The following is an 11,362-nucleotide window of genomic DNA, read 5'->3' on the forward strand; positions in this document are numbered from 1 at the left end:
ATCTTAATTAATCATCTTAATTTGAGTCATTATATTTGTATCTTTTGTCCATTCTTTATTGTCCCTTTGTCTCGTTCCTTATAAAAAAAAAAAAAGAGTTTCTCCTGAAATCACTAATCAGAGTATGATGCCTTTCTATCTCCCCCCTAAATTAATCAAATTAACATTTAAAATAACACCCAATACCCAATCCGATTCTGCTTGGTACGTTCTATCTAAATAGTACATCCAAAATAATTAAATACATAGTTAAACAATAGATCTAAATATTGCATCTTATAAAATTCCCATTACCTTGTCCAAAAAACAAATACTACAATAAAAATTTTATAACAACATCAATACCATAATCTTATTAAACTCTTTAATTAAAACTCAATATTCTAAGCCTACCCTCATATTATTAAATTTTAAAACCAATCATTATTAAACATTTCAACATTTTAATCTTTTATCAACTCTTAAACCATTTAAGTTTTCTATTTCTAATACAATGCTACAATATCATCTTATGTACCTTGCAAAATCTTTTTTGAAAAAATTATACTTTACCCTTTATCCCTAAAAAAGATTCCTTTTTTTCCATCTAGTTTCAAAACTTTGTAGCTTTTCTCCACCTTTTCCCTTCCTTTCTTCTCCCAACAAACCTTTCTACCCCACCTTCTTCTAGCCTCTGCCTTACTGGCTTCCCTTCTCTGTCGTGTTCCTTTTCCCTTTTGTTTTCTATCATTATATTGATTTTGCACCTTATTTTTCCCTTTCTTAAGTGTTTTTTTAAATCTTAAGTCCTTTATTTCTCTTCCTTTCCCTCTTCCTTCTTTCTTGGTCGAATTCTGAGATTCATTAAAAATGGCTTCCTCTCCTTCTTCTTCTTCTGCTGTCTTCATCTGTTGTAATGTTTGTTGATAGTTAATAAGCGCCATTTCTAAAAAAAGGAAGGCTTCTTTCACACCATCTTTACCATTTTTTTTTGCTTGCTCATATTCTTTTCTCAGTTCCTCAACAGAAAAAGCCATTATAAATCTTTTCTTTTCTTTTCCCCTTCTTTCTTCTTACAACAACCAGAATATTCCAAAAAAAATAAAACAGTCCCAAAGTTATCAATCAGTCCAAACCAAGGCAGAGTTCTCACTTTCTCCTCCTGGGGTAGTATCAATCAGAAAAAAAGAAAGTCCAAATCTGTTTCTTAAAGTCTTATTGCAATATATTTCAATCTTCAAATCCTTAAGGCATCTCCTCCAACAAAGTCTTAGCATATGAATATTTTTTTTTTTTAGTCCTCTCCCTTCCCACTCATCACTTAAATCCAGTTTTTACCTAAAAAAAATAGGTTTCTTAATATCAGCTTATTAATTCCATAGGGAAGGAGAGTAAACTTTCCTTTTAGCACCACCAAACTGCCGCTTTTTTTCTTTTAGAAGGTATCATTCAGAAAGTCATAATTTTCAGGAATTTTGTTAAATATGTCTTAGAGTCCTGGGAACCAAGAAAAACTTTCTCTTTTCAAAAACTTTCTCCACTTCCTCCTGCGCATTCTTACCCGGCTACCAGCTTCTTTGTGGCGGCCATTGCGGACCGCCGCTGCACCGTCTTGGGAAAAGGGGGTTCTGCCGGCCGGGGAGGGGGTCTGCAACACCCCCAAACCCCTCTCCAGATCCCCCCTATCCGGATCGGAGCACCAAAAGCGGCTAGCGCAGCAGGGATCGCGCAGCTTCGCAAATCCCTGTCGCTCGCGAAGCCGACAAACCGGAAGTCGGAAATGGGCCCCTTGTCACTCAACAGGAGTGCTGATTATTGGGTACTTAGAAGCTGAGGGCACAGCAACACAAGGAAACAACAAGCAATGGCCTAATAGCCGGCCATCAACACCCTGATTAACAACTAAAACCCACACATAACAAGGCACTACATAAATACTACACATGCAACAGTCTAGTGCACACATTTTGCACAGAAAGAAGTTCCTTTCTGGAGGAAAGCCATTCTACTGATTAATTGTTCTAACTGTCAGGATTCAAGTTCCAAGTAATGCAGTCATCATAAAATGAACTCAGAGGCATTCTTGAAGCAGGACCAAAAAGACATATAAAATAATAGCACTTTTAATCATGTTAATCATATCATCACCCTATATAGGTCGTAGGTCATAACCAAAAGAAGGTCAGAGTGCCTTTGCTTCTGCTTGCTCAGATATTAAGCAATCTATAACTTTAGGGAACTAACAACTTAGTTGTCACTGTAAACAAGGGTGGGCATGGAAAGTATCTGGTGGTGTAAGATAACAGAGTAAGCAAAATATGTTTATCATATCCTCTTTCTGGTTCCTTCTTGGAAAAAGATGTTTTTCAAGTTTTCTGTATTATCTTGTAAGCACAGTTATCCATATTTGGTAAATATGTCAAAGATGAACGCCCAGGCTTGGGCTGAAGTCACAATAGGTATAAAGGAACTGCCCAAAATGTGAGACGGGAGTTCAGAATTTGTCATGCTAATGCTCTGAACGCTTTGCGCAAATAAACCTGTATTCTTCTACCTTTCGTGGTCTTGAGTCCTGTTTTGGAAACACGATTTGCTGCTACATTTAATGGTGACCGCGGCAGGACTGAAGGGGCCCTGAGGCCCTCTGGGGGGTCCATCCCGACTGCCAGCGTATCGGTGAGTTGCGGGGAACATCCCAGGTGCCACCGGACCCTTCAATCTGAGGGACTTCCTCAAACTTCTGTTTCCTGGCGTCAGCGATCGACACCTCCAAGAACCACTGGTGAAAGGTGAGAAGAACAGGACTGGGGCTGGCCAGCTGTGAAGAAGGAAGACGCCTGCAGGCAAGTATTGGACTGGGGAAATAATCCCTCCCTGTAAACAGGGACGGAGGAGAGGACTGATCACCCTCTCTTGAAAGGTAAGGTGGGCGGAATTGTCAAGTCCGATTGTGAAGAAAGGCTACTGCAGTTCCCATCGGTGACTGTGAGTGTCCAGTGCCGTGGGTCAGTAGAAAGCGAGTGGCGTCCGCAGTTCCCATCGGAGACCGTGTGCATCCAGCTCCCTGGGTCGGGCGTGAGTGTGTGTGACTCCTTATTGTGTCCGGAGAAGGAGGGACCCCATACCCTCCTCTTCAACCCCTTTCCGCTTATATCTTGTCTGGTTATATGGGTGGTTCATGGGTGGTGGAGAGAGCAAACCTGTGACCCCACTAGAGGTTATGCTAAAACATTTCAAAGAGGCATACCAGTCACAGGATTACGGGTATAAGTGGAGCAGGCTGAAATTACGGAAGTTTTGTGAGACAGACTGGCCCACATTTGGGTTTGGGTGGCCCCCAATAGGTACACTTGACATCCCCACTGCAGTACAGGTACACCGCCTAGTCTTCCACCCTACCTTGGGACATCCAGATCAGGCATCATACATAGACGTGTGGCTAGACCTCTTGAATCACCCCCCCTTGGATGAGGAAGCTCAAGATGCAACGGTGCAAGGCTCTGTTGTCACAAAACGTTACTCTAAAAAAGTTGTGAAAGACCACACAGGTGCTGCCTAGCTGCCTGGAGGAAGGGCCCCATCCTCCACCGTATGTGCCACCGGGTGGGTTTGATAGTGGGTCGGAGGGCGAGGAGTCGTCAGGGGTATCTGGCTTCATGGCTCGGTTGGACCAGTTATCCCCCTATGTGAAAAGCCTGTCAAAACCCTCGAGGACAGATCGGTCCGTCCAGGCTGACCGATCTCATCGGGCAGCCTCTACACCAGTAGAGGACCGGCCTGACCCCATCCCATCCGCACCCAGCCCAAGCTCCCTGGACCAAGATTTGGCAGGTCCAGGAACTTCATCTATGACCAAACCAGTCGCGGCTAGGACTAGGGCTAAAACGGAACAGCCTTCCCTGGTAGCCCCCTTGAGGCAGGTGGACCAATTGGCAATCAACCCCAAGAACCCATCTGAATCGGTCACACTCTCCCTGTTCCAACATGTACCCTTTACCTCTTCAGACTTACTGAATTGGAAACTGCACTACGGTCCGTTCAGTGAAAAACCCACAGAAGTGGCAGATCTGGTAAAAACAATAATGGATGCACATAATCCCAGTTGGCTAGATATCCAACAACTCATGGGGATATTGTTTAGTCCCGAGGAAAGGGAGAAAATTAGGAATGCAGTCACTGAAATATTGAAGCCTGATGTTCAACTATATAACTCCATGGAAGATCTTCTGAGAGTAAAATACCCGTCCAGTAACCCGGACTGGGATTTGTATAGCGATGGAGGAAAGGAATGGCTGAGGGACTATCAGTCTCTCCTGGTGCGAGCTATTTGCCTCGCAGGGAAACCTGTAATCAATATGTCAAAGCCCTCTCTAGTATTGCAAGAACCTACTGAAAGCCCGGAGGCATTTTTCACCTGTCTCATTGATGCATACCGCATGTACACCTCCATAGACCCCTCAGCCCCGGAGAATGCTCAGATGCTGACGATGGCATTCATCTCTCAGAGTGCCTTGGACATAAGACGCAAATTACAACGACTCGAAGGAGCTCTGGGGAAGCCCATGAGTGAGCTGATGGAAGTGGCCCGAAAGGTTTTTGCAAACAGGGACAAAGAGGAAGATAGGAAAAAGGACCAGAAGATGCAGCGGAAGGCTGAATTAATGGCGGCATCCATGATGTGGGCACCAAGAGGACGGGCCAACCCGCCACGTGGCGCAGGGTCTGGTCCACAGAGGGGCAGGGGGGGTAGTCTGCAAAGGGGGGGGGGCAGATGGGAACTTGGCCCTAATCAGTGTGCTTTTTGTAAGAAGCAAGGACACTGGAAAGGGGAGTGCCCCAAAAGAAATAGCAAGGAGGGGCATGGAGGAAGGGGAGGGCCCCCACGGAATCTTAGTTTTGTGGTGGAAGATGGCCAGCGGAGACTAGCGTAAAGAGGCCGGGGAAGACCGGAAGGTAGGAGGGGCCTGGGTAGACCCCCTTTAGTGGGTTTGGCACAGGTGGAGGAATGGGATTGAGGACAACCGGGTTCAGAAAGCCTCCCGGAACCCATGGTCAGACTAAATGTTGGAGGCAAACCTGTCACCTTCCTGGTAGATACCGGAGCCACCAGGTCGGTCCTCACCCAACCTTTAGCCCAAGCGTTCCGCGAGACCATTAATATCCAGGGGGCAACCGGGGGTACATTGCAACGACCCTTTCTGGAACCCCTTGAGTGTACCTTAAAGGGACAGGCAATAATGCACCAGTTCGTATACATGCCCGACTGCCCAGTCCCGCTATTGGGAAGGGATTTACTCTGCAAGATGCGGGCTCAGATATCTTTTAATGAGGATGGCTCTATGAATTTGGGATATGGAAAATTAAGTGTGTCCGTACCTCTAGAGGAATCATGGTGACTTATGGTAGCTAGAGATCTCGGGTGTGGTGATGAGGAGAAATGGAGACAGTTTGAAGTTCCTCATTTGTGGGCGGAGGATAACCCCCCCGGCTTTGCGGCTCACCATCCGCCTATCTTAGTCGAGGAAGTGCCGATGAAGGCGCCTGTAAGGATCCGACAGAGGGCATACCCCCGCCATATCATTGCAAGCCATTCAAGATATTATTGATCTATACCTGGAACATCATATCCTAGTGCCCACGGAGTCGCCCTGGAATACCCCGATATTGCCCATCCCGAAAGGGGATGGCCGCTTCCGCCCGGTTCAGGATTTGAGGCCCGTCAATTTGGCCACAGTAACCATCCATCTGGTGGTCCCCAACCCTTATGTAATATTAGGCCTGATTCCCCAAGCCGCCCAGTGGTTTTCGGTCATAGATTTGAAGGATGCCTTTTTCACTATACCCATACATGAAAATAGCCAACACCTATTTGCTTTTGAATGGGAAAGCCCCATCACGAGTCGGAAGCAACAGTACACTTGGACTAGGCTACCTCAAGGATTTAAGAACTCACCAACTCTCTTTGGTGCTGCATTGGCAAAAGATCTTGAGGCTTTACACATACCAGCCCCTGACGTAGTGCTGCAGTATGTAGATGATTTGTTGGTGACGGGCCGCACTGAGGAAGGTTGTTGGGACAATATGAGGGAGCTACTCTCCCTCTTACAGAGTCTAGGATACAAGGCATCTAGGAAGAAAGCACAATTAGTCTTACAGAAGGTCAGATACTTGGGCTATGATATTGAACAGGGGAAGCGGACATTAGGCCATGAGCGGAAGGAGGCTATATGTCAACTTCCTAGACCCACAAATAGAAGAGACTTGCGAGGGTTTCTGGGAGCGGCTGGTTTCTGTTGTATATGGATCCCCAATTTTAGCCTCATTGCGAAGCCCCTCTATGAGGCTACCAAAGGGGCCAATAATGACCCGCTTCAGTGGGACGCTGAAGAGGAGGCCAGCTTCCAGTCGCTCAAACAAGCCCTGTTGCAGGCCCCTAGCTTAGGCCTCCCGGATTTGGAGAAACCATTTCAGTTGTTTGTGGACACTAAGGGGAACGTGGCTGTGGGAGTCCTTACTCAGACTATTGGCACATGGCACCGCCCTGTAGAGTATCTTTCTAAGCAGCTTGACAACGTTGCCAAACGGTGGCCCACTTGCCTTAAGGCAGTGGCTGGGACTGCCATTTTGACCCAGGAAGCCAGCAAGCTAACCTTTGGTCAACAATTGGATATTTGTACCCCTCATGCTCTTAAATCTGTATTGGAAATGAAGGGCCACTTGTGGTTGACTAACCCCCGCATGCTTAAGTATCAGGGACTCCTCACTCACAACCCAATGATCACTCTTACCCAATCCACTACCTTGAATCCTGCCACATTATTGCCCGAACCTAACACTGAGCTGATTCACGATTGCATCCATACCATTGAGGAAACATATGCCAGTCGCCCTGACATGAAAGATGTACCTCTCCTCGCCCCGGACTACACCCTATTCACGGATGGGACCAGTTACCTACAGGAGGGAATGAGGAGGACAGGTTATGCAGTGGTTACCCTGAACGATGTATGGGAGGTGGGGCCACTACCCCCTAGGACAAGTGCACAATTGGCCGAATTACATGCACTCACACGAGCCTTAGAACTAGCTAAGGGACTGGCGGTGAACATATATACAGACTCCAAGTATGCCTTCCTCACAGTTCAGGTTCATGGAGCCCTGTATAAAGAAAGAGGGCTTATCACCGCAGGGGGTAAGGATATTAAATATGGTCCCCAAATATTACGCCTCTTAGAAAGTGTATGGGCTCCAACTAAGGTGGCGGTTATGCATTGCCATGGACACCAGAAGGTGGTCACGGACATACAAAAGGGAAACGAATGTGCTGACAGATTCGCACGTGAGGCTGCATTGGTAGACTTCGCCCCTGTGGAAAAGAACCTGGACATAAGGGTGCCCGATGCCAATCCACGACCTCATTATTCCAGAGATGACATGGCTCGGCTGGAAGCACTTGAGGCGCACCTAGACGGTCATTGGTGGGTCCTACCAGACAATAGGGTGTACATCCACGCTCACATGGCCTGGGATATTGTACGCCAAGTACATCAGCAACTACACCTAGGGAAGACCGCCTTAACGAGGGCGCTGAAGAGGGAATTATATATAGATAAAATCGGTAGTATAGCAGCCAACGTTTGTGCCCGTTGCAAAATATGTGCGGCTAACAATCCTAGACAAGGTCCGCAACCACCTCCGGGCCACCAACCTAGAGGCTGCTACCCTTTCGATTCATTAATGATTGACTTCACTGATATGCCTCGCTGTGGCCCGTACAATGCGCTTCTGGTTATTGTGTGTACATATACGGGGTGGCCTGAGTGTGTGCCCACTCGCACAAAAAAAGCCACCGAGGTCGCTCTGGCACTACTCCATATTGTAATCCCTAGGTATGGGTTGCCCTCTCGGATCTCCTCTGATAATGGTCCGGAATTCATACATAAAGCAACCCAACAATTAGCCAAGGTATTAGGTATTACATGGAAGTTGCATTGCAGCTTCCATGCCCCTTCAGGGGGCAGGGTGGAAAGAGTCAATCGAACGATCAAAGACAAACTGGCTAAGATATGTCAGGAAACCCATCTCAAATGGACAGATGATCTGAGTTTGGCCCTGGTAGCTGTACACTGTGCCCCGCGTAAACACATCTCTGTCTCTCCATTTGAATTGCTATATGGCCGGATCCCCAACCTTGTTAGATTCAATATTCATGATGATACCAGGGTATCGGATACTGTTCGACTACAACAACTTGCTGCCCTGAATGGGGTCGTCCAAAACTTACAACGATACGTCCTCATGTGTAAACCTCATGTGCTGGTGACTTCCCCACATGATATACATCCAGGGCAGGAAGTCTGGGTTAAGGATTGGAAGAGGGAGACGTTGAGCCCTAAATGGAAGGGACCCTATACTGTGGTCATGTGTTCTCCCCTTGCTGTTAAGGTAGCTGAAATTAAGTCATGGATTCACTGGTCCCGGGTTAAATTGGCTGCACCTACCCTTTGGAAAGCTGAATCCCGACCGGGTTCTCCGCTTAAAGTGGTCTTGAAAAGGACAAACAGGGATATCTCCCCTAGTGGTGACAAACCGGAAGCTGTCCCTCTACCTACGGGAGATGAAGAGGACTTGCTCTCCCCTAGTGGTGACACACCGGAAGCTGTCCCTCTACCTACGGGAGGCGAAGACCATCAGACCCCTGTAGGCATTACTCCGGAAGCTGACGCCCATCACACGGGTCTTCCTTGGCGACTAAGGTCTAGGGCCAGTCAGAGGCTTAGAGAAACCGCATGCATCCGCAGGGGGCTCATGCCATCTGTCTGGGTTGTGATCATTCTGCTTGTGCTAAGTGTTGTGATCAACTCACTGTACTTATATTCAACACTGATGCAAAAAAAAAGTGGCTTTGGATGAGCCGCTGCCTATTGATGATGACATAATGGAGAAATGGTACTCACCAGACCCCTTTGAGGATGGCCCCCCACCAATGGTGAATGTCAGGGAAATTGAAACATGTCTGAATTGCTTTCTGGTACGACCTACGGGAAACCATTTCACTTACACTAAGAATAGGCCCCCTAATTGTTCTATCACTAATCTCCTTCAGTGCGAATATCAGGGAACAAAGAATTGGCAATGTATGCAAAACAATACGATAAGGTGCTACTTTCTACGCTCCCCTTGGGTCCCGGTTAAGCATACCCGTTTCCCCCGCAATCCTGGTCATGAGCTGGCAGCTTACAAGCATGACCCTGCGTGTGATGGGTGCGTAGATGAGAAGGGAATATTGGTAGGATATGTTGGGATGCCACCTACTTGTACAATTTTCAACATAACTTCCACATGTTATTACATGCTACCCACGAACAGTGGACAGATGCAGAACACATTGGTACTAAAATGTTCCGGAAATCAGGGTATGCAGTGTTACACAGCAACCCCAAGAGATAGATCAACAACTCTCACTGAGGGGCAAAAATGTAACGTGCACCCTGAATGTAAGGATGGACGGGGTGGCCTCAGATACACAATGGGCAAACCACCAACCTGCACAGACTTTAATCTACCCCAGTGCACCCATACCACCTGGAGTTCTCCTACAAGCTGTAATGGCACAAAATGCACTGGAGTAGTAAGGATTAACAAGTCCCTAAAGCGATGCATGGGTAATCAGGGTCTCTGAGGTGGAGATCATACCCACTCCCCTCTGGAAAAATCCCAAATTCCATCCCACTGTTCCGCTGCCAAAGGCACCAAAACCACCTAAGCCCCAGGGCCCAGATAAGGGAGGAAAGGGAACCCCCACTAGATCGGCTCGGGTCCCACATGGCACAGACCCATTATGTCCTAACAACTGTACTGTATGTCTGAAAACGGTATTAAGGGGAAGGGAGATCCGCACTACCTTGATATACCATACTCACTACACGTGTGTGGAAATTCCGACCTCCTGTTGTTACAATGGGACCTGGTACTCCATCTGTCCGCAAAAGAATGAATGTTACGATCCCAAGGTAGACCCTGCCCAGACCTGGTTGGTGGTTAGAAGCCGGGGCGATAGCAACGGTCCAATCATTGCTCAAACATGGATTCTGACACCTAATAGCCCAGGCACTGTCTTATTTGATGTCTGCAAAACATCCCAATGGCCCACGTCATGTGGGACTTCCTTGTCCTGGCATAGAACATACTCCCAATCTGATGTTTATCTTTGCCCATATCAACATCCTGGGGGGAGGGGAAAATGGGATTGCAGTAGCAATGTCGGTGAGAGATACTGCCCATACTGGAATTGTGTCCTTTGGGCCACGTATACAGCCTCGGGTAGGGGAACCAATCTTCATATATCATGGGCACTTCAGTCTAAAGACTGTACACTTTACAATTGCAATTGGGTTAACATCACTATACCCAACCCCCTAACCTGGATTACTAAATATGGCCCAACTTTGGGAATCAGGTTATATGCTACAGGAACGAACCCAGGGGGCGTTATCCATTTGTCGATAGAAACTAGGAAGCTTGCATATAATTCCTACTCAAGGTACTTCTCTGAATTTTGGCAGGAGGTTGACATAGAATTCCAGCCCTCACATGAGGCGCGCAACCTTTTCCTCGAACTAGCCTCCACCATAGCTCATACCTTTAATGTCACTAACTGTTACATCTGTGGGGGAACCAAAATCGGGGATCAGTGGCCATGGGCAGCACAGGAGTGGAACTATTCCATAGCTTATAACCTCACGGTGATGCCAAAGCACCAGCCCCTCTCGCGGTGGGAGTTAACTAACCCCATAGTCGCTCATTGGTGCCTAGCCAATACGCAGGGGAAGGGTCCCTCGGTGGGGGAAACAGAATGTTTGGAGGTCCATTAATGGAATTGTTCCACAAAAGCATGGGACTACTGGCCTAATAAAACCAACCTCTTTTGGGCCGATAAATATTCCCTGGAGAACGCTACTGAAGCCCCTCCTGGAGTACATTGGATATGTGGAGATGTGGCCTATAGCTCCCTTCCCCCTAATTGGAAAGGGGCTTGTACTCTGGGGGTTATTAATCCATCTTTTTTTTAATGATGCCATTAAACATACCCCAAGCGGTGAATTCTAATCAATGGCAGAGTAGAAACCTGAAAGCAGATTATAAGATAAGTGACTGGAAGGATGATGAGTGGCCACCAGAGTGGATCATTCATTATTATGACCTGGCCATGTGGGCGGCAGACAGGTCTTGGGGATACCGTACCCCTATATATATGCTAAATCGTATTATTAGGCTTCAGGCTGTAGTTGAGCTCATCGCCAATGAAACTGCTCAATCTCTGCGCACCCTGGCGGCCCAACAGAAGAAATTTAGAGATGCCATTTATCAAAACCATTTGGCA

General features: G+C 47.1%; 1 protein-coding gene across 1 annotated transcript; it reads left to right on the forward strand.

Moving 5' to 3' along the window:
* The first annotated feature begins 3,635 nt into the window (after positions 1 to 3,635).
* On the forward strand, positions 3,636 to 8,683 carry LOC113429758 (uncharacterized). Its single transcript, XM_087949085.1, has 3 exons — positions 3,636 to 4,689; positions 5,567 to 7,450; positions 8,559 to 8,683. The coding sequence occupies exons 1-3, from the start codon at positions 3,636 to 3,638 to the stop codon at positions 8,681 to 8,683; spliced, it is 3,063 nt and encodes a 1,020-aa protein (XP_087805211.1).
* The last annotated feature ends 2,679 nt before the right edge of the window (positions 8,684 to 11,362 follow it).

The sequence above is a fragment of the Notechis scutatus genome, unplaced genomic scaffold (assembly GCF_049901735.1).
Source record: "Notechis scutatus isolate UNSWTSFEM ecotype Mainland unplaced genomic scaffold, rNotScu1.2 NSCUSCF73, whole genome shotgun sequence".
Taxonomy (NCBI): Eukaryota; Metazoa; Chordata; class Lepidosauria; order Squamata; family Elapidae; genus Notechis; species Notechis scutatus.